This window comes from Acanthopagrus latus, chromosome 4 (genome assembly GCF_904848185.1).
Source record: "Acanthopagrus latus isolate v.2019 chromosome 4, fAcaLat1.1, whole genome shotgun sequence".
Taxonomy (NCBI): Eukaryota; Metazoa; Chordata; class Actinopteri; order Spariformes; family Sparidae; genus Acanthopagrus; species Acanthopagrus latus.
Genome location: NC_051042.1, coordinates 26,432,890 through 26,456,685, shown reverse-complemented (window position 1 = coordinate 26,456,685; position 23,796 = coordinate 26,432,890). Strand labels below are relative to the sequence as shown.

The 23,796-nt window shown below is 39.7% G+C and overlaps 3 protein-coding genes across 3 annotated transcripts; all 3 read left to right on the top strand.

Moving 5' to 3' along the window:
* Positions 1–169: 169 nt before the first annotated feature.
* Positions 170–13,161, top strand: LOC119017871 (nuclear receptor-binding protein-like). The gene is made up of 18 exons (XM_037095004.1): positions 170–327; positions 732–1,141; positions 1,935–2,057; positions 2,344–2,445; positions 2,592–2,681; positions 2,949–2,989; positions 3,122–3,216; positions 3,769–3,852; positions 4,501–4,559; positions 4,645–4,743; positions 4,889–5,021; positions 5,619–5,709; positions 5,950–6,000; positions 6,565–6,700; positions 6,890–6,943; positions 7,132–7,195; positions 10,053–10,108; positions 10,599–13,161. The coding sequence occupies exons 2-18, from the start codon at positions 905–907 to the stop codon at positions 10,656–10,658; spliced, it is 1,575 nt and encodes a 524-aa protein (XP_036950899.1). The 5' UTR covers positions 170–327; positions 732–904; the 3' UTR covers positions 10,659–13,161.
* Positions 13,162–13,560: 399 nt separating this feature from the next.
* On the top strand, positions 13,561–18,305 carry LOC119018834 (keratinocyte-associated protein 3). The gene is made up of 6 exons (XM_037096838.1): positions 13,561–13,718; positions 15,327–15,511; positions 16,195–16,254; positions 16,343–16,540; positions 16,691–16,825; positions 17,073–18,305. Exons 1-6 carry the CDS (start codon positions 13,706–13,708, stop codon positions 17,142–17,144), a joined length of 663 nt encoding a protein of 220 aa, XP_036952733.1. The 5' UTR covers positions 13,561–13,705; the 3' UTR covers positions 17,145–18,305.
* A 1,028-nt stretch (positions 18,306–19,333) lies between these two features.
* Positions 19,334–21,772, top strand: LOC119018069. The gene is made up of 4 exons (XM_037095422.1): positions 19,334–20,491; positions 20,865–20,945; positions 21,050–21,198; positions 21,319–21,772. The coding sequence occupies exons 1-4, from the start codon at positions 20,414–20,416 to the stop codon at positions 21,770–21,772; spliced, it is 762 nt and encodes a 253-aa protein (XP_036951317.1). The 5' UTR covers positions 19,334–20,413.
* Positions 21,773–23,796: the final 2,024 nt, after the last annotated feature.

The following is a 23,796-nucleotide window of genomic DNA, read 5'->3' as shown; positions in this document are numbered from 1 at the left end:
AACTAGGCCACTCAGATAGTCCATTAATTAAACAAAAAAATATATCCGTAGTACGTTGTAATAAATGCCACATTTGTCATGCATACATTCAAACCCTGTATCTGTATTCTACTAGTAACTCCGCACAACTGCGTTTTTGGTGCGCAAACAAGCGCTCCCCATGTACTGCCCCGCCCCTCCCACTTCTGCTAAGAGAAAGGGACTTGAAAGCCAACAACATATTTTATGACGAACTAGCATTTTTTCTTTTAAAGTGTCTCTCTTTAGTGCTTTTTCATCAGTATGTAACCCACGGCTCTTTTATCGCAGCTAGTTTTCTGTTCCACGGTAAGCTATTTGTACATTGCACCTTAACTTTATGCTAGCTATTTGTTTATTTACCTTCCATTAGCTTGTTAGCCGTGAAAGTTAGCTAAGGAGTGGGAGGCTGAACTTCTCTAAGCTAACGCTGAAGATTAGCAAGAGCCCTCAACAGCTAACTAAGTAAGCTACGGTGGCCAGTCAGTCTCACTGACAGATGTTTTAGTGTCCTGTGACAATAAAGTCACTCATACTCTGAGTACTATCTACTAATGTAGTATAATAGTAGCACACAGAGTCCGAGTGACATGCTCGTCTCTCAGCTCTTCGAACCTAGTTGGGGAAGTACTCGTACTTGTAACGCTTCTTGCAAAAAGGTGACAGTATCCATCTGACCCCACCGCCTTTCTCCATGTGTCATTTGTTTACAGTCCACCCTCCTTCAGCTCTACCTTGTTGAAAGCCAGAACAGAGGAGAAAATGGATGCGTGAACAGCTCAAACAGAGAGAGGAGACGGCAAGAGAGAGGCTCCCTATCACTTGTCGCAGCCCAGGAGCTGGAGCCTAGAGAAGGAAATCTAGCGAGCATACGTCTTGTGCCACGATGTCGGACCCACAGGCGAAAGGAGCTCCAGGTGAAGAGGGGAACATGTCAGAGGTCACAGCAGGACACGTGTCCAGTAGTACTCATCAGGTACCGGGTGGAACGTCTGTGTCCTCGCCTGTGGCTTCCATGCAGCCTCCTGCCACCACAGGGACTGAGGATGAAGATGAGAGTGAAGATGAGTCAGAAATCCTGGAAGAGAGTCCCTGTGGCCGCTGGCAGAAACGCAGAGAGGAGGTAAATTTATCTATCCATGTATCTAACTTCTTCCACGTCATGTGTGCCATGAAGCTATCATGAGACACATCACATTTCTCCATGTCAAATCCACAGTGACTTTTTGAACCTGATGACACCAGAGTCATGCTGCTCAGTTGACTTTAACAATGAATTAACAGATGCAGTTAGTTTGTGGTGTAGATTTTTTTTCCTACCATAAAAGACTGCATCACATTTAGGGATGTAAATTCCTGCTGGCCCATCATCATGGCCTTGCTCTATTCTCACGTACCACATCACTACCTTTTAGTTTTGAGTATATCTCATATGTAAGCGTAATTAATCATACCAAATGTTATCAGACTCAAGAATCTGTGTCAAACTCATGATAATATTTGTTCATGTTATTGGTCAGAGGGACTGTGTAAGTCATAGGTATCAAGTATCTCGAAGGCAACACTACACTCCTCTAGCCAGTGTGTTATCCTGTCATTAGATTTTACCAAGCACCAAAAAGGGACTGCTCCTCATGAATTGGTACCTACAAGATTATTTGAGGAAGTTTCCTTACAAAATGGCAAGAACTGAAAGAAAGAAAGAAAGAAAGAAAGAAAGAAAGAAAGACAGTGCATTTCATCTGAAACTAGAGGAGGAGGATGGCAGTAAATATATGCTATTCAAGTTTTTCCTGTTAATTCTCTTGTGAGCTGTTTTTGAAAAACATGGAATACAATACAACATGTATTGTATTTCATGTCACTGTTAAAATGTATTATCTCATGTTTTTTTTTTCTGTTTGCTTCTGCTGTAGGTGAATCAGCGGAATGTCCCTGGGATAGACGCAGCGTACTTGGCCATGGACACAGAGGAAGGGGTCGAGGTAGTGTGGAATGAAGTCATGATCTCAGAGAGGAAGAACTTTAAACTGCTTGAGGTGAGGCCCAGTGTGACGGAGTGGTAATGAAACAGTCAGAGTTTTCCGCTTTGGTCATTATGCACTGATTATTATGTTGTCTTGACTGTAACTATAATTATCAATGTGGATTGGGACAGTAAACAATATTCAGCTCATTGTGATGTTGTGAAGAGTTTACCTCACACGATAAAAAATGGAAAGGAACACCGTTGTCTTATTTAAATCTGTCTTTATGTGCTTTGGTAATTCATGTACCCTATAACATATTGTGCTTCATCATATGTGACTTTCCCTTTGTCTTTAGGAGAAAGTAAAGGCAGTATTTGATAACCTGATACATTTGGAACATGCAAATATTGTCAAGTTTCACAAGTACTGGGCCGACACCAAGGAGAACCGGGCTAGGGTGAGTCTCAGACCTGCCAAAACATCAACCGTAACTTAAAACTGAAACATTGTTACAGGCTTGGTGTTTAATCTTTTAGCTGTATTCAAAAGTAAGTTGATGATTTCAGCCTACTAGGTTTCCCCTAATTTCTTCCTCTCCCTCAGGTGATTTTCATAACTGAATATATGTCATCAGGAAGCTTGAAACAGTTTCTAAAGAAGACAAAGAAGAATCACAAAACCATGAATGAAAAGGTAATGACTGGCTGTATGTAGATATGAAAACCTTAAATTACCCACAGATCTTGTGAAAAGTTACAGTCCCTTTATCACAGCACGGATAAGAGTGAGGATGATTAATCTTGTAAACACATTAGTTTGAATCTGGCTGTTTTGCCAAAGAAAGGATTTGCACATGTGCCATATACATGTTTGGAGCAAAGTTGAATCACATCCAAGTCAAAGTAACTTCACATTGGAAACCAGCTAGTAAGCATTCTGATAAGGTGTTTGGTCCAACAGGCTTGGAAGAGATGGTGCACACAGATCCTCTCTGCTCTCAGGTCGGTTTCCCATTTTCAGACGCTATGTTCAATTCAGTGTGCTCCCCCAGAGATAAATGCACTTCATGGAAAACAATCAAATTAGTTTCTAAATAGATTTTGTATTTGTTGGTTGTTTTTCCTGTATTGCAGTTACCTCCACTCATGTGACCCTCCCATCATCCATGGCAATCTGACCTGTGACACCATCTTCATCCAACACAACGGGTTAATCAAGATTGGATCAGGTATAGTTACACTGGTTCCCTCCTGGAGGGTTTAGCACTGGAGGTGAAGTACTGTTAATGGAGTCAAATGATACTGAAATATGGATTTAAGGAGTAGAAATATCAAATTATTATACAGTTAATTTCCATGACTACACAGCACCACTTTAACTGAATATCCAATATTATTTTGTGTCAAAATGGAGCTGATATCCCTTTTTGTTAAATGAATAACTATGCACCAATGAAGTGGTGTATGATATGGTTTTTTTGTAAGCAAATGACTACTGCAGTGACTCAAGTCCAGCCAAAAAAGCTTCACTGCACTTTGTTCTATCTAGAAAAACAGCTTTAAACCAGCAACACAAACACTGTAGTTGACACAGTCTGAAAGTAAAAATGATATCCCTCTTGTTCCTTTTTCTTTCACATAGTCTCTTTTTTGTGTTACTCTACTTCCTCGGTCTATACTATTTATTCCATCCTCCTGCTTCATATTCCTCTTTCTCACTGTTCTCTGTCCTACTTCTCTACTGACTATATGCCATACTCTCTCCTCCTGTCGTATTACAGTTGCCCCAGACACCATCAACAACCATGTGAAGACGTGTCATGAGGAGCAGAAGAACTTGCACTTCTTTGCTCCAGAATACGGAGGTAGACATCATCCAAATGACGCTTTGTGTTATCTAAGTTGTTATTGATAGATTCCAGAACTATTACAGTGTAATTCAGGTGATACATATACATTGAAAAAAAGTCATGAGATATTACTATTTGTAGGACTCTCTTAATGTTGTCCACAAACGTTTGTGGTTTCCTTTGTTTGAATAGTAAGTTGTTGTTAAATGTGTTTTCCTGTTTTTTATTCAACATAGTATGGAAGACTTCTTAGTGTAACAGCAAAACATATTAAATAATAAGTTAACAAGAATAAGACCCTGAACAAGGATCTCATACCAATTTTTGATGCTTGTCAGTGGACTGTCATGATAACTCCATTAGCAACATTTATAATGCAATAATTTGTTTCAGAAATATTATTGTTATTGTAAATATTTCTGGGAAAATATATGGTCCAACAAAATGTAGTTATTGTGAGTAGCGAACACTATTCGTTGCTATGGGTACACTTTGATTGTTTCTCAAAACTAATTTGTGTTGTATACCGAGCACTAAATACATTTTGTTTCACTAGGATCGCAGACTAAACACAAGTTGGTCTAATTACTCCATCTATGTTCTAAGTAATGACTGACCTATAATAATACGTTTTTACATTTTTCCTTCTTTGTCTCATTGCAGCTGTTGATGATGTCACCACAGCTGTAGACATCTACTCATTTGGCATGTGTGCCTTAGAGGTGAGACTCATCAAAAAAGACAGAATGGACTGAGCCCTTTACCAGTGCAATACTGTATGTTAACATGTGTGTTGGTGTGTTGCAGATGGCACTTTTGGAAATCCAGGGAAATGGCGAGTCCTCTTATGTTTCTCAAGAGGCCATCAACAATGCCATACAGTTACTGGAGGACCCGCTGCAGAGGGTATGTGCTTACATGTTTATGAGTATTTTGAAAGATCAAGGCATTTTAAGCTCTGTGTTTGTTTATAACGTGTCTTAGAAAGTCTGGTTTGTGTATCTTAAGATGTTTGTCCAGCAGTGTGTGACCCAGATGTTTGTTTTTGTAGGAGTTAATCCAGAAGTGCCTCGAGTGTGATCCCAGTACAAGGCCTACAGCCCGAGAGCTGCTGTTTAACCAGGCTCTGTTTGAAGTACCGCTGCTAAAACTGCTGGCTGCACATTGTATTGTCAGCCACCAACGTGAGTCTTTAACATAAACTTACAAAACTCTTATGACACAGAAAAACAATTTTGTTTTGTCTGGTTTTTGACTGAAATAAAGTTGTACCAGGTTGAAATGGTCAATAAGAAGACAGAGCAAGTAAGTGACCTGAGCTAGAGTTAAAACTCATGAGCTTGCTCAGCAGGAGGAGGTGCAGCTGAACCTATATCCAGTAACGTAATGTAATTAAATGTTTGTGTACTGGAGAAGGGGTCTTTCATCGTGTCCTTAGAGCACCAAGTGGAAGGGAGACAAAGAAGACAAGCTAGTGAGGAGAGTCAAACATCCTGCAGCCTACAGAGCCAGATATTTTTCTGAGAGACCAAACGTGCTCTAAAAAGGAGTAAAAATTCTCTTTACATTACCAACAACACATTTGAGCATGGGTCAGGGTTAACTCTCTGACACATAAGAGTGAAAAACTTAAAACTAATTGCACTTAGAGGAGGATTAATCTCTTTTCCTGCCTCTCACACATCATCAAATAACGTCAATCAAAACAAGTATAATTTTAAAAGGATTCATCCAAACAACCTCTACCACCAAATCAGTCTATAATGATTTATAATTTACAGATATGATTCCTGAAAACGCCCTGGAGGAAATGACCAAGAACCTGGACCCCAGCCTGGTCATTGCTGAGACGAAAGAGGACGTTCAGCTCAAGTAAGGACAAGAAGCTGGTATCCACATTTTAGTGGCAGTCCGCATCAGCTAGACATAGCACAAGAAGATACAGTATGGTTTATTAATGTAATGACAGACCAAGTTATCGAAAGTGCATTTATGTATCTTATCTGTGTTTTATTGCTTGTATGTGTAAAGAAAAAAATACAAAATATATTTATATGGTTTTAAGATCCTCAAAGTGGATAATCTTATTTGATTTCTTATTTCTTTCTGTAGACTTTCACAGTTTCCTGCCTTGGAGCTTGACAAATTCCTGGAGGATGTTAGGTATGAAGCAAAGACACTATCCAACCACATGGGGGCAGTATTAGACTATCTGACTGTTGTGGTCTAGCTTCCATCATCTTTTGAAATATGATATTTATTTTTTTATAATTGTCTCCTAAGACATTAATCCTGATGTTTTAATGTGATTTAACTAAATGTTCAGTCCATCCTCCTCACTTGTCCATCCTTTAAATTTTACTGTTACTCTAAAATTATTGCAGAAACTTTGCTTTTTTCAACTGTCACTTTATGACCTCTGTTTCTGTGTGATATGAAATCATGGCTGAAGAAGTGAACGGATCACAGGTGGACCATGATTTTATAAACCAAAAGGAATTCCTAATGTTTTAATAGTTAATGACTAATGTGTTTATTGACCTTTGTGAAACACTGAAAAGTTTTTGAATTAAAGTTTCATCTATATAGAAAGATAATCAGGTACTGTTTATGTACAAATAAACTATGCTGATACATGTTTTAGTATCAATGTGGCAATTTTGTTTAAATATATCCCCTCTCTTTCACCTCCCCATTTCTTTGTGTCTCCCTCCTTCCCTGGACCAGGAACGGTATTTATCCAATGACGGCGTTCGGGCTGCCCTGTCCTCAGCAGCCTCAACAGGAGACTGTTAAATCTCCCATTGTCGTCCCCCTGGTCAAATCCCCCACACCCGAACCTGCAGAGCTTGAGACACGGCGGGTTTGTACAACTCATAATATTGTATCTCACAAAAGAAAGACAGAAGCATATTGCGGACATTTCACAAGTAATCATCCTGATGACATTCCTTTATTTTCAGGATCAGTCACTGAATCAATATATTTACTGCGTAAAGAATCAACAGTAGTTGAAACCATTCATATTTGGATTTCCATGTTTCCTTGGCAGGTCATTCATATGCAGTGTAACGTTGAAGCTGTCGAGGAGGGAGCAAAGTATCATGTAAGTCTCTGTTAAAATATTCTGGTTTAATAAGCTAATGTTTAACTAAATCCAAATGCAGCATATAGGTCACCCTCAAGCAGCAAGATATTGCTGGTATTTCCTAACCATAGAGCGATAAAAAAAAAGAAAAGAAAATAACTTTTAATAATCTTTTTGTCTGCTGTTGTCTGTTTTTCTCTTTATAGCTAACATTACTGCTGAAACTGGAGGATAAACTGAATAGACATCTAAGCTGTGACATGTTACCTCGTAAGACAACTGCTTCTATCACCCACTGACACTTTCTCTCTCTGTGATCTAACTGATAGTTACCTTTGTTGCGATGTGCCCACAGTCTCAGCGAGCTCTCTCACAGTGATGTTCGCAATCAAATTTCATGATATCAGACATGAGCTGGATGGTTTGATCTGGGCACTAAAACAAAATAGGGCAGAGTATTTTTTTAAGGATCTACCTTTGACATTTCAGTCAATATTACAGTGGCTCCTGCAGTTAGGCAATATCATTTGATATTGTTAAATGTCAGACCCGTATCAGTGTCTGTCATCGAGTTTAATCCCTGTTTTAAGCACTTCTTCATGTGTGTAAAATCATTTTTGGGATATGGTAGGGAGTGACATGTCTTACATGCGTATCTTTTGTGCAGGTAGGTTTACAGCTCAGGTTTAAGGCCAGTGGTAGAATGACATTTTACCAGAGGTGATGATAAATGAAACAGTTATTTCTGTGTGAATTACTGCATTGCATAGTTCCCTGTACTCAGATTTTACCACACACAGAGTTTTAATGTACAGCACCTCTCCATGTGTGTGCACTGAGGCATGTAGGAAAGGAAAAGTGAGATTCCAGACAGCTCGCAACTCAGTGGCGTCACAATATACAGTATGCACGACTTATTTTAGGCGCAGAGACTGACTGTCGCTTTCGTGTCATGAAAACCTTGGACCTCTATTTTGGACAAATCATCCAACAAATTGTCCAAATCAAAAATGAAACAAAATGTTTCCAGAATTGTTTTTTTAATGTTTATGGTGGCTTTTAAACCCAAACAAACATGAAATCTGTTCGTAACACTGTCTTTGTAAACAACAATCATTTCTCTGCCAAATCCAGGACTTTTTTCTTAACTTGATTTTATGTATTTATTTTAAAATCAAAGATTGAACCAGAGGAAGGCGAATGAGAAAAGAACATACAACATAACTGTTTCAGTGGTCAGAATAATGTAGGCAGCATGATCCAATGTGCTCACGCACACACAGGTATGGTAGGCATGTATAATGTTGCAGGCTTGTGGGGAATGCCTGGCCTGTGAAAGGCTGCAGTGGACAGCTGTCACCTCCTGTGTCAAGATCTGACCATCTCTTTTCCAGGCTTTCATCTCCCTGTCTCTCATTCGCATGCACATTCTCACACACACACACACACACACACATACGCTCTCTCTCTCACACATTCATTCATATTAACTTGACTTCATGCCTTTGGCTCTGTATCTCTCTCCAACTGTTTCTCACATCATATGTCTTCTCTTGCACACTCACAGCCTAATAACACACACTTACACATCCATGTACACTCACACACTAGTCTGTCTCATAGACACACCCTGTACACTTTGTAAACAGTCCCTCCTGCTGTTATCAGGGGATATTCTTAAAGCTGTCCTTATCAACATGGCAAAGTCCAAAGTCACAATGTGCAGGGTCACTAGCTAACTGAACCACTTGAATTTCCCCCCATTGGCCTTTAGAGTGGCTCTCCTGCTCCCTGTTCTAAATCATTCTCCACTGAAGCTTGTTTTTTCCTCAAAAATAGCACCACATTTTGTCAGATAATTTAATTTGATAGCACAAAGTGGAAACAAGGCAGGAAGCCTCTCCCTCGGCTCCAATATCAATAGCTGTGGGGTGTTGGTGTTTTTCTTTACTTAATGTCAAAGTTGTTGGATGATCCATCTCCTCCTCTTGTTTGTCTTGTCCCGGCCACATTCCTGATACTTTTGTTAATTGACAGCCAGGTTATTAAAAAGCAGTAGACCATGACAACTCCTCCACTGGCAAGAAACAGTCAAAGAATGTCTTAAATTGTGGCAGTGGTTAAAATAACAATGAACAACACTTGTAGTAAATACCATCCATTTATTGAAAAATCAGAAAGGAGGTTCTCAAAGATATTAGTTCAAGTTTTCAGGAGAAAGTTAAGGAACTATTTATTTTAGAAAATCTGGTTTGTGGTTGTGTGTGTGTGTTTTTTTTCCATCTTTTTTTGCAGCTTTGCTGATATTTTGTTTAGACTTCTGTTGAGGCACTTGGTAGTTCACTTGTAGTACTTTCATTTCTTTCATGTAATGTATGAGGAATAGCACAGTCAGAGAGTTAGTTATCTTGTAAAACGAAAGTTTCTACCTTGTAACAGTGATTATTGACTCTACTCTCTGTGGAATAATCTTAATCTTTGCAGTTTCTTAGATACATTTGTTCCCATTTAACTGTTGAATGTGGATCCTTTAAAGAAATCTTGCCAGAAATGTACTGTCTCTTTCTTAAGGTTAAATGGTCAAATAAAGGCTAAAGTATGAATATCAGCCCAGAAACCAAAATCTGGGCACTCTGAAACTGAGGGAAGGAGAATGGGTTTATGACCAGCCATTACATCAGTAAGCCTTTAATGACAAAGTAAAAGAGGAACATTTAAACAGCTACTTGTTTTAACAGGTCATGGCCTAATGAAGACCATGCTTGTTAAAACATGTTTGACTTCTCATTCTCCTGCTAGATAAGTCCCACTCTGTCCTTTTAGCTCTATAAGATTTAATTTGATAAAAGCTTTCCTAGATGTTCATAAGAATATACAATTCATTTGGCACTAGCAAAAATCATATTTGGTTTAGAGATGCAAAGTACAACACCAGTAGCTGCAACTTGGTGTTTGTTGCTGGAAAACGGTTTTAAAAGCAGCATCTGGATCAAATCTCCTGACTGTGGTATTTCCCCTAAGCCTGACCTTTTCCTCAGAAGAAGATAGTGAGTGATTGGTTGTTGATGTGAAGATGATGTTACATCTCTATGAATTATTGGGACTAACTCAGTGGTGTGTGTTTCAGATGAGAATGTTCAAGAGTTGGCCGGAGAGTTGGTGGAGCTGGGCTTAATCAGTGAGGTGGGTGCTTTTGTGTTTCAAAGATAGAGGTGTTTGTGTGTGTGTGTGTGTGTGTGTGCGCACGCTCCCACATGCAAAGCTGCAAGCAAATGTGTGGGTGATACTTATGTGCTATTTCTGCACCAAACTGTGAACATTCTGGTGATTTTTGAAGGTGAGATGACCCCTGATGACTCTCCTACATTCCCTCCAACACACACACACCTTCCTCTTTAAGAGCCTTATCGCAGTTACTGCTTCATATGTACTCCTGTGCCCACTCATCTACCCACATTTGTGCTTAATAGTCACTTCATCGCTCTGTGGGCGAGAGTATATGTAGACCTTTGTCTTTATGATTCAGTCCTCTTTATGGATTTCCATGACTGTATTACTGACTTGTATATGAATCTCAGTGGTGGTGATGAGCCATATCTCCACTGTCTAACAGACTGGTAAATCTTTCCTGATGTCCTAGGTTCTTTAAAAATATTTGTTTCTGTCTTTACAGGTGGACCAACAGAAAATAGCTTCTCTACTGGAAGAATCCTTCAGCCATGCTCTTCATTAGCAACACATTAGTACACTTTCTTAACCCAGTTACATGTTCTCTTCGGTTACTCGGTGACTGTGTTTAGTTTCTTTTTTTTTTTTTTTTTTAAATGTCTTTTCTACTTGACTTTAGGTGGTACTGTGACCAAAACGGTGGGTTTTTCCTTCACTTTAGGGATTAAAACTTCCTTAAAGCACACAAAACCTTCAACATAAAGCCAATTTTAGAGTCTTCCAAAGAAGCTACCTGGAGTGATTTCACATTTTTATTTTAAAAGTCAAAACATACATATATTTGTGGAATTGTTTTGAATGAGATGGCTACTAAGTTGGCTGTTAAGTATAATTCAAAGGTGAACCTCATTAATGCTGCAACAGACACTTAATCAAAAGAGTACTGACTAGATTCATTGCAGCTTTATGTTGAAACTTTCTTTTTCCTCAAGCACACAGTTGAATTTTAGTGTGAGGTGTTTACATTATGAATTGTCTAAAATGTAATGCAGAGTGATTTAGGCCTCCACTGGACTCACACCACATACTCAGCTCTTGCTACTGTTTGACATTTAAATTCTAATAGTCGATTCTGCACCTGTTGACCACCAGCAAATCTATCACAATAATATTATATCTCATTTTTGTTTTTTCCTCATATGATAGAACATGTTGCATCATTTTGACTTTTGTAATGTGTTTAGACCATCCAGTCATCTTAACAGGTTAAAGGGAAATTATGCTGTGTTTTTATGTGGAGGTCCAGTCAGTGTTGAAGGTAAAGTGAATTAATTCATAAATCAATTGGTGCGTACTATGTTGACCGAGAATACGGAGTTCTCCTACTTTATGGATGCTGTTGGAATTATTTTACAAGCACGAGAACAAATTCTGTTAATGAGCAGCAGAATGCCCCCTGGCTACACAAAAGCTCAATCTAAGCTCAGATAGCAGAGCATAGCTTTTTCTCAGTCAACACAGAACACAATGAGGAATGTATTGCTTCAGTTGACTATATTTACCATCAACACTGACTGGGCACCGACATATAACATGACAGATTTCCCCTTTGAATATACGATTGAAACTGGATGGCAGTGGTGCATCTTTTCTCAGTAAGACAAATACCCATAAGTAATACTTTTTTAAAGCCTGTGGGGCAAGCGTCATGCCAATAATCTCTGGAAACAAATGGATCCCTGGTTACTTTGAGGTACTGTGAAGTCAGTGTTACTGAATTTTCCGTTTGCGTGTTCGTCTGTATAACTTGCTCAACTCTTCCGCACAAGCCTTAAAGTCCTCTTTTCTCAGTTTGGTTTTGTGATTTTAGTCATTGTTTTACCATTTGCTGCTTGTTGGGTTCACACATGCTTCTCTGCCTTTAAAAATTCATTCATGTGAGACGTGTGTACTGAACTCAGCTGCCATATGCTGTAGAAAGAGGACCTACTCCCGAACGTCGTACGTTTTATTTATGTCCCAGATACTGTATATTACCTGTTTTTCTCCCCTTTCGTTTACTGTGATGTCACACGGAGACCACATTGTTGAGCGTCTGAGCCGATACACAACTCTTCTTGTTCCTGTTCCTGCTGTTTTCATTTGATCCCCATGTAATAAAACTGGGACCTGGTGGGTTGACATTACCCTTCACATAGTGCAGAGGCTAAGTACAGACTCTGACATCATGCAGGTCTTGTTTAGACTTGTACTGAGATCAGGGAGTTACCTGTCTGACATTTTGGTTCAGAACTTGTTGTGGACTACTGGTACTACTGTGTCTGGAAGCTTGTACAGGATCTTACTTGGAAGAAAAAAACACATTCTCAGTGCAACAGAGCAACAATTTAGATACTATTTCTTTAAGAAATGTATTGAAATTATCTTATTGTGTCTTATAGTAACTTTTAATTCAACTACTACTGTATGAGCTTGCAGACAGATTTCCTCTGATGCTGGTTGTTGAGTTATGTTAAGTCGCTCACCTCACTAGTGAGATCATATCAATCCATTGATCTTCATTCATATCTTTTTTTTAATATCTATTCAGGCTTCTTTTGCGCTCCACTCTGCATTTTGTTGCTATACGTCACATGTGTTGCACTGTGTGTAGTCCCTCTTTATACATTGTTTACTTCATTTCCTGTTTGTATGTGTATTTGTAAACTTGTAAGATTGTATACTCCAAAGATTTTAAAGTCAGCCAGGAGAATGTAAGTACACCACTTCTTGTGTAGAGAAGTGGTGAAAACCAAGCAATGTGATCTCTCTCTTTCTCTTTCTCTTTCTCTCTCTTTCTCTCTCTTTTCCACCCAAAGTATTGGTGGTGTTGAAACTGGTTATTGAATAAATAATAATAAGGGGTGGGCGGCTCTAGCCTGTCCTCGAGGATGTGAGCTCTTGGTTACATTTGGAAAGTCTTATATTTTGTATATGACATGAATGTCAGTAAATGTGTGTGTCTTATCTGAGACGTTTATCCAGTCAAAGTATGGCTGTTCTTTCAAATAAATGTGTGAAATGCTTGACTTTGTTGTTTTTAGCAGGTTTTTTGTTTTTTTTTTTTAAAGAGATTTTCTGAAATTTTAGTTTGTTTTTTTTTTAGGTATAGTATCTTGTTAAAAAAATGTCCGTAGTAATAGAGTTGGTAATAAGTTGCCTAGAGGAATAGTACTTTAATTAAATCACGTCCCCCTTTGGCTCTGATGCAGCAATCTGAAAGATACATTTTATCAAATAAAGTTAGCTGCTTACAAAGCTCAATATTTACCTCAAAAATGTAGTAGAGTGCAAGTTTAAAGTATACGTATCTCAAACTTACATTTTAAATTACATTTAATTATAATGCATGAGTAATTGTACTTAGTTACATCCCATCACTGCACACAATGTACATGTACAGACTGTTGCGCCCCTCAGCGTCCAGCAAGCTGCAGGTGATCCACAGGTGAATCTGCTGACGTCATACAGGAAGTTGACAGAGGGACGTTGGAGTTTCTGTTGTGCTGGACAGGTGCTCGAGCATTACGGACGTTGATTTATTCAAAGCGAAACGTGTGAGACGCTGCAGAGATGTGCACCACAGGTGAGTGATTGTCTGATTATAGAAGCCAGTTTCACCTGATGAGACGCATGTGGTGATGTTACAGCTTCATGTGTCCGCCGTTAGTTCTCCCTCCTCGGGTGTAACTCTCGGCATCAGGCCTGCAGGTACGATACGCTCTCATTTTGACGACGCTGCATGTGCGAGTTGTGTTAGTGCGTGTAGATTACTGTACTCTAGGAAGTGAGCTGTCAACACTTAACGAGACTGGCAGCGGATCAATAATTTGAAGGCTTTAAGTGTCACTTCTGTCCACTGCTTCCTCTTCTCTCTGACTCGGCGCACAGCAGGTCTCACAGGGGGGAGTGGGGGAAGCCTTTCTATGCAAATGTCTCTGTCCAGACTTCACAGTAAACTGTCGAGTAACAGCCTCCATGTGAACCAACCTGTTGACTGTGTTAACATTTAGAAGACCCAGACAACAAAAGCATGACTTCTGAGATGTTAGAATAACTGCTAATTCATTACAAGTGTTGTATTTGTAATGTGTGATGTTTGTTGGCGAGTTTGACTTTCATTTTCACCTGAAAATCATTCTGTGAAAATATCCTACTTATGCTCATGAAACAGTCCAATATTTCATTTTACTTTAGTTGAGATAATGGAGTGAAGTAGTCCTGTATCTGCTTCACAAAATGAAGGCCTTTTGACATTCGTTCTACACCTAATGCATAATTATAATACCTTAATTTGTATAGGGTTACTTCACCAAATAGTGTGTTCAAAGTGTTTACTCAGAGAAAAGGTGACAACATGATGAAGATTTAAAAGACAAAACAGATTTTGCTAGCCTGACTTCCTCAGACAGGCTGTTTCAAAGCGTAGTTCTCTGACTGAGAGGGCGCTCAGTCGACTGACTTCCCTGAAGATCTAGAGGTCAGTAATATAGGTGGGGGCTACTCCTTTTCTGTGTTTGAAATGTAAGCAATACAATCTTCAAATCAATTCTAAAACTTATCAGTAGCCAGTGCAGGTGTGCTAAGACTGGGTAATATGACTGCGTTTAGTGCCAGTTAAAATTCTGGCAAGTTTGAACAAGTTGTTAACATGAAATCGATTTTTGACTGGGACAGGTTTAGAGTGAGTTGCAGCAGGCTAGCTGAGACGAGATGAAAGCAAGAGTTACCTTCTCAAAGTCAGCATGAGATGAAAGTTTCCTGAGTTGAAGGAAAACAGGACTGCACATCTCTCTGTACCTGCGCCTCAAAGTCAGGTCGCCATGAGAAATCACACCTAAACTTTTGTCTGAATAGGATCATTTCAGTTTTACTCTCATTTAATATGTATATTATATATATATATGAGCATGTGACATATGTTGCCTACTTATTTAAATGTATATCAACGTAAATGTACATATAGAGCTTAGACCCATAAATCAACAGGGCTGATATTTACTTACTGCAGATGCAACTCTCTTGTCTATATGTGGGCCAGTATATAACAAGAAATTGCAGTATGGAAATGCCAAATAAGGTTTGAGGTAAATGAACTGTCACCGTAGGTTTTCCAACTGAAAGAGAACTCATTATTGCATTCAGACTCTCAAATGTTAAGTGTTCATTATTTTCTTTTATATCTGTCATCCAGATAGAACCAAAAGGCAGAGGAGGCTGATGAGAAATGGACTGACGCTCATCCTGGTCGGCCATATTAACTTCATCCTCGGCGCTATCGTCCACGGCAATGTCCTCCGCCACATCTCCAAACCCAGCCAGCACATCACCACTGAGTACACGGTGGCCAACATCATCTCCGTCACCTCCGGGCTGCTGGTGAGTTAACAGTGAAGACATTCATCTTTTGTCCAAACCCTCTGTGCTTGAAGCTGGAAGCAGTCTTGGTATATTTAATCAGAACTTTTCACTTTTTCATCACCTTTGAATCCATTCCTGTGACTTTGTGTGAATCATATCAACACACATAGAATATTTTGAAAGTTGGCATCAAAAGTGATTCGCACTGTTAACTCAGTATAATGTTGTGTATTTTTTCTCACCAATCATGACTGAACTTGCCCATTATGATGAAGCTGTTTTTTCAGACTCTTTCACTAGTTGCCCTCGGGCAGGCTTCATCACACTGTGGTGTCGGATCAGCTGGCAGCTGTTGCTGATTAGATGGTGTTGATGTCACCTTTTCTTTGATATGTTCTCCGTATCAGCTGCTCCAAACAGGCTATTACAGTATTTACAGGTAATAACTAATAATGACAGAGCAAAAAGACAAGTTACAAAATATATCTCACTGGCTTTCCTTTGGTTGAACTCTCACTTGCTGTTATTAAAAGAATCATTTCTGTTCTTGGAGTCTTAGTCTTCTCAGCTTGGCACGCCACTAGAAAACATCGCCTCATGTCCTTGGGGGCCAGGATTTCTTCATGTGGCACATGATTACAAACCCTCCTCAGTGGCAAAGCTAAGCTTGAAACAATCGTCTTGTCATTTGAAACCCACAGAGCATTGTGTCAGGGATTATTGCCATCTTGCTGTCAAGGAACCTTCGTGTGATAAAACTGGTAAGATTTTCATTTGTTTTCAGCTTCTGATATGATCGCTCCAGCCATTCATTTTGTTTTCATAAGATGTCTCTGTCTCTGTCTCCAGCATATAGGACTTCTAATTACATCATTCCTGAACACCCTCGTCTCGGCAGCATGCTGCACTGGGCTTCTCTTGGCCATTAGTATCACCGTTGTCAACAATGGGCAGGGCTTGATGCTGGGGTGTAACGACACAGGAGTGCCCATCAACGCTCGGTCACCTGTCAGTGCCAAATGCCCATTTGATTCAACACGAATCTACGTGAGTACGAACCTCACATTCTCTCCGATTCTTCCCATTTCGCTCTGTTGAGGCTTGAAATTCAATAAAAGCATCCACAGGAGAGACGTTCAACCCCATACTGTGATTCTATTTTACACTGTTTCGTTTACATCACTTCTTGTCCCTCAGGAAACCACCATGGCGCTGTGGATCCCTTGTGCTCTGTTGTCAGCGTTTGAGGCTGGACTGTCTGTCTGGTGCTTCATTGTTGGATTGGCTCTCCGAGGGCTGGCACCCTGCGGGAAACGCTTAATCAAAGAGGAGGTGTGTGTGTGTGTCTGTGTGTCTGTGTGTGTGTGTGTGTGTGTGTGTGTTTTGTTTTTTTTTTGCGTGGAGGCAGGTGTCTACCTGAATCTCCGCCTAAGTCAGCAGTGCACACAAACACACACATCTGGTCTAACTCAAACACACATACAATTTATCCACACTTATCTCCACCCACTTGGTCTGTCTCTCAAAGTAAAAATTACAACCCCTTTCACTTTTGCGTTCCCTCCGTTCTCTCTTGTAGTTGGAGGAAGATGCTGAGCGCTCTCCACACAGCCAGCGCCTGATTGGACAGCGATCAAACTCTGACGCCTAAACGGAGCAAAAAGCAGGAAGGACATCACTCCATGTAGACGAGCACAGCCAAAACCCCAAGAGGCATCGCTGCACCTGTACTGTCGAGACTAGCAGATTTAGCAGAGTGTCACTTTCACTTATAAACCAAACAGTTTATATTGTGTCTGAAGCTGTGAGCAGAATATAGTTGGGTTCGTCTCAGTGCATGTGCACCTGATGAAACACGTCAGTGGGTAAAATCATTCACAGCGAAGCATCATAAAACTCACATCAACAATGTTAAAACACCTGTCTTCCAAAATGGATGTTCAGTGTGTATTTATGTGTGTGAAAGCTACAATGAGGTATTAATGTTGTTGTATCAGTATCCATCCATAATTAGTATGAAGTAACATTTGTTTATTTAAAAAAAGCAGATTTTTATATCCAGCCACACTTTTTCAGCCTGTGTGAACTCTCATGTCGGCAAAACACATTTTATTGTTCTAAATGTTTTTAATATTGTATCGTTTGTCCAGAGTCGGAAACCACTCCTCAATGTTTGCCAACATACTGATCATCTTAAATAATTGTGTTTAATGCAAGCTGCTTATAGCATTGGTAAATTTGAAGGTGAAGTCATAGCATGTAAACTGTATGATTTGCTATGAAGTACCAAATTATCTTTTATACTCCTTTAGATGCAGTATGTGGCTTTAAACTAAATTTGACTTATTTAATTTGCTCTTTTTGAAACTAGTTTGCATTATTAGCTAATAATTAGTATTATTAGGTACAGCAAATGCACTGTGTTTGATATGTTTTTTTGTTTGTCATTCATTTTGTAAATTTGTCATAATGTCATAATTTGTTGTCAGCCTTGTGCTAGAATGTTTTTGAATTTCATAGAAACGTCCCTATGTGCAGTGATATAAATGTAATTTCTAGATTAGAGAAACTGAAATGGCTCAATGGTTTAAATAATTTTCTGTGTGCATCCGGAGTTACAGTAGGTCTCATCACTTCACATTCAGATTAAAATGCCGCATCACAGGGATACTTTATTCTTCAAAAGTCCCCTTAAAATTTAACCTGTGCAGTAATACAATTTGGCATTGGTTTTGAAGCATTGGGTCACATGACATGGAAGCTGTTGAAAAATGAACAATTGTCTTATAAAAACATTTTTTTGCTAAATAAATTGTTGCATTTCCGTTCTCATTTGCCATATTGATGAAATACAATGTATATATCTCTTTCCATGTGTTTATTCATTTCTTCACAGCTCTTGGAAAATCATCAGTAGCCATGGCAAGTGCTCCATTACAACTTAACAGCAAGACAACCCACAATACCTCTCTGCACACACACACACACACACTAAAAACAAGTCATATTGTATGTATGACTTACAAAGTAGGTTGATAAAATCATATAATATGGGAGCATATTATTCTAACAAATGAGATGATACAACTTAAACTATGAGATGAGAACACAGCATTTAACATAAATGTGAAACACATTAGCAATGAAAATTAGTGTGCTAATTTTAAACAGTTCAGTATTTTTTTAATCATTCACTAATATTATCAAGTCAGCACAACGAAACATGAAACCTATCAAACAATTGAGTGATTAACTGGCGGTCCCTAAAACGGCCTCCTGGCAGTGAGCTTAACACTCCTCCTGCCGCCGACACTGGGTGAAACTTGGTAAGAGTCATCAGTGGGTGTCTCTGAAGTGAGTGTCTGCCCAATAATTTACTAAACTAAATCTAACTCCACCCATGCTGATCAAACTCTCCTCCACCTGGCTAAATCTCACCCTGTCTTAAGCCAAGCATAAAGCAGAACTAGATCATATCATTTAATGTGATGTAGTAACAAAAAAAATGTTTGGTGTTTTTTTTCTTCTTGTGTGGCAGCAAAACACTTCAGTACAAGATGGCGTTCAATCTAGATGGAACTGAATTCACTTGGTGGATGTGGTCGTCACGGTACCTGCAAGGCGGGTTCAAGTCCTGAAGAGCACAAGAGGGCAGAATCCGTGAGGGCAGGTGGGTCTGAGTAGTTCCACTGAAGAGTCTATTTAGACCCACATGCAGGAGACGCAGTTTATGCTCTACACACACTACAACTGTCAGGCAAGCGCTGTTCAGATTATGAAGTACGAAAAATGACACGATTAAGGAAAAGAACAAAGATTATCATTCTTGTGTTTGTTTTTATTTGTGGTCTTTCTTAAGAATACAAAATAACATTTACAAACATATTATTTAACTGAGGTGACTGAGGCAACATAGAAAAGCATGTCTGAAACAGTGATACTGGTGTGTTAGTCTGGAACCTTGAGGTAAAACAGCCAGTGATGTAAAAGGTCAGATATCTTTATAAACAGTTTTGAATTAGTGCCTTGCTTCAGTAGCGAAACTCACAAATGGAGTTTAACAGTTTCATGTTTTCCTGTTATGTCCACACTTAGCAGTGATCTCATGATGCAGCACCTACGTAAGAACAAGCTGATTATTGTGAGATATAGGTCGATTATTATAGGCGTGCCGCACTATATGGCACCATTTTGAATGGTTTCTATTTTAATCCTTTTTGATACACACATGCACACACACACACTCACACTCACTCATATAACACTGTTCCTACACACTCACTCTCAAATGGGTGCAAATGATTTCCAACAACTCCCTCTACCTAAAATAAGTGAATAGTTTAAACACAAAAAAAATGTTTCAAGCAGGAAACAAAATCTGCTTGACACTTTTGGAAAAGCTGATACACTTTTCCTTGAAAAAAAATAATAAATAGAAAAAATACATGCAGGGCGGGAAAAATAAAAGACCTAGAATGATTAAGTGCTGGAAAGGCCATCAGTCAGAGGCAGAAACTCAAAGTCCCCGCTTTTTCTTAAAATACAAAAATGGAAAGAATACGAATACATGCATACAGTGCACCCCATATCGGGGTGATTCACACTGATGTCAAACTGGACAACATTATGATGGTGAATCACGACCAACGACCCTATGAAGTCAAGCTGATAGACTTCGGTCTAGCCATTCCTAGGTCACAGGCCAAGAAATTCAAACCGGGAGTATTACAATATACGTAAGACAGATTATTTGTTTTAATATACTGGAAGGAACAAATAGTTTACTATTTTTACAGTGAAGAAGCAGCTGTGTGCTTCCTCCCTGTAACGTGTTCTCATGTAAACATCCTGTAATGTTTCTCTTCCACATTCAGGTCTCCAGAAGCTTTTTTGGGTGGTGAATTTAATGAGGCCAGTGATATGTGGTCCCTGGGCTGTGCCATGTTCGAGATGATCCGTGGTGTTGAACTGTTCAAAGGATACAGTGCATATGAAACAGTAAGTCCTCTATTTCTGTCGGACAATTTGTCAGTTACTTGTACTTGTATGTGTATGAAGAGGGAATCAAAAAATATTTAAAGAAAATATGGAATGAAAAACAGTCATTTGTACTTTAGCTACAATCTGAGGTTTTAGCATTAGCATGTGTTGTTTCCAGGATTAACTGCCCTGCTCAGCCTCTGATTGGCTTGCCCTTATATTCTTACCCAACCACACAGGCCATCAAGATGAAGGCGGGTCATTACTTTGCACCCCTGGGAACATCATTTTGCTTGCTCTTGCATATTTTGATGTAATCTATCTATCTATCTTACACTTTGTAACATTCAACAGTTGAATATTAATACAACCACTCTGATTCCTCTTTTAGACTCCTTCAGAATTTTTTAAACGTCACCATAAACTAGCCAAGAACAAACGTGGGTTGAAATGTCTGGATGACCTGAAAGCAGTAAGTGTGAATTAACTTTCTTTGTCACTATGATTGACTGACTTTTCATGGTCATGAGGATGACTTGACTGGTGGTGAATTTGACTGATGTTTCCTTTAACTAGATGCGTCTGGAGGAAGAAAACAACACTGAGGCTGTTGAGCGAGAGCAGTGTGTCGAGCTCCTGAAGGCCATGCTGGCATTTGATGCAGATGAGAGGATCACTCCCTGTGAAATCCTCACTCATCCATTCATCACCAAAGTCTACCGGAAGTATGTGTGTGTGTGTGTGTGTCTGTTACCTATGATACAACCCTTAGATGTACCATGACCTGCATGACTGAGTACCTCATGGCAATAAAATGATAATTCTGTGTGTGTTTTCTTGTTTAGTGTCCAGACTTTAAATGAGGACTTTGAATGCGAGCCTCCTGCTGCTGGCCTGGATGATGAAGACAACAGTAACATCCAACCAGGCGACTGCCCTCCATCTCCTGAAATTCGATCAGGAGGTATGATCCTGGTTCAGCCCCACAGTTCAGCCGAGAACTCAACACTGCTGGAAGATCAGGAGAGTACAGTCAGTGAGCCCACTGCTGCTCCACTGAGGGATCAAGAAAGCAGTAACATCCAACCAGATGACTGCACTCCATCTCCAGAAATTCTTCCATCAGGTGAGATCCTTGTTCCACCTGTGACAGCCGAGAACACAACGCTGCTGGAGGATCAGGAGAATACAGTCAGTGAGCCCACTGCTGCTCCATTGAAAGCAGTAACATCCAACCAGATGACTGCACTCCATCTCCAGAAATTCTTCCATCAGGTGAGATCCTTGTTCCACCTGTGACAGCCGAGAACACAACGCTGCTGGAGGATCAGGAGAATACAGTCAGTGAGCCCACTGCTGCTCCATTGAGGGATGAAGAAAGCAGTAACATCCAACCAGATGACTGCACTCCATCTCCAGAAATTCTTCCGTCAGGTGTGATCCTGGTTCGACCCCACAGTTCAGCGGAGAACTCAACGCTGCTGGAAAATCAGGAGATTCCGGTTAGGTAAGAAGATCAAAAATAGTATCACAATGTGTTGCCTTTATCTTCTACTCACTTCTAAATCAAATCCACACGATAGCTAGATTAAGATCTTTATTGCAGGAGGAATTTAATGATCAAACCGATTTGGTCCTAAAAAGCCTCCACAATCAACAAAAATTCAAAATTCCTTGTTGCAGCTTTGCGATGTGATGACATTCAATATGTATAATACTCTAACATTTTCTTGTGTGTTTAGTTTTCAGGCTGGACTGAACAAGACGTCACAGTCCTCAGTGAACAACACCGACTCAACCACGTGTGGTAAGTAACATTCACCTCCACTTGCATCTGAATTGTTGTGCATTCTGAAGTATGGCTGGAGTTTTAAATGTCCTTTGATTTTCAGAAGATGCTGGGCCAAAGAAGAAGGGGAGGAAGAAGAAGAATTGCCTCAGACGCATTGTCTCTTGGTTGAGGAAGACTATCAGCTGCCATGTTTCCTGCGCTGATGAGGATTAGGGATATGTGAAGTAATGTTCTGTGTAGGGTGTCTATTCCATGGTTTTCAGGGCTTTTGGGGAGTTTTCCAATCAAAATTGTCATCGTTTGCTCCCTGTATCTGCGTGGTTTTCTCCGGGCGCTCCGGTTTTTCCTGCAAACATAAAATATGTTTTAAAAAAAAAAAAGATGCAGCTCAGGGACAGATCTGATTGGAAAAGTCCCCATATCGCCTGAATGCCCCATAACAGAAATACAGCACATTCCCTCCCATCAGGTGAGATTATTTCCTCTGGTTATGAATTTAATGATCATACCGATTTAGTGCTCAGAAGCCTCCAGAATCAACCAAATTTCAAAACACGTATACACGTATAATACTCAAACCTTTTCTTGTGTGTTTAGTTTTCAGGCTGGACTGAACAAGACGTCACAGTCCTCAGTGAACAACACCGACAGTAACGGGAAGACATCTGAGGACTCAACCACGTGTTAAGTCACATTCACCTCCACTTGTGTCTGAATTGCTGTACATTCTGAAGTACGGCTGGAGTTTTAAATATCCTCTGATTTTCAGAAGACAGCGGGCCGAATAGAAGAAGGAGAAGAAGAATTGCTTCAGACACGTTGTCTCTTGGTTGAGGAAGACTTTCAGCTGCTGTGTTTCCTCCACTGATTAGGGATTAACTTAGTGTTAAATTGTGTAGGGTTTCTTTGCATGTTTTTCTGGGCTTCTGGGAAGTTGTGCAATCAAACCCCTCATAGATCTTCCGAGGGCAGCATGGTGGCTTTGTGGTCAATTTTGACACTATGGCTTCACAGCAGAAGGTACTGGCTTTTTTCCGGGCCTCTTTCTGTCCGTGTAAAGCCTGCTCATTGTCGCCATGTCTGCGTGGGTTTCCTCCGGGTGCTCCGGTTTCCTCCCACACTCAATCAGTCAATAAACAATTAGATTGGCTTTTAAGTAATTTTCCCATGACTTACTGAACAAGTTTCAGCATTGATTTAGAGTCAGTGGGTGACATGACCTGAAAGCTATTGAATATTAATACAAATCTGGAATTTTCATTAAATTTATTAATAAAAAAACAGAAACACATGTATGTGCTTCACCGCACGGTTGTGACGACAAGGGAGCTGATCCGGAAGGCAAAGCTATGTATTGCTATGTTCTTCCATCATATATTATCTATCACACTTCACAATCAAAAAAGACAGTGCTCGTATAAATCAGTTGGACTTTTATACCCTCACCGTACGCACTAACTTAACTGATGTTACAGACATCAGACTTGGCACCAATGTTGACAAAATAGAAATAATAGCAGTGAAATTATAC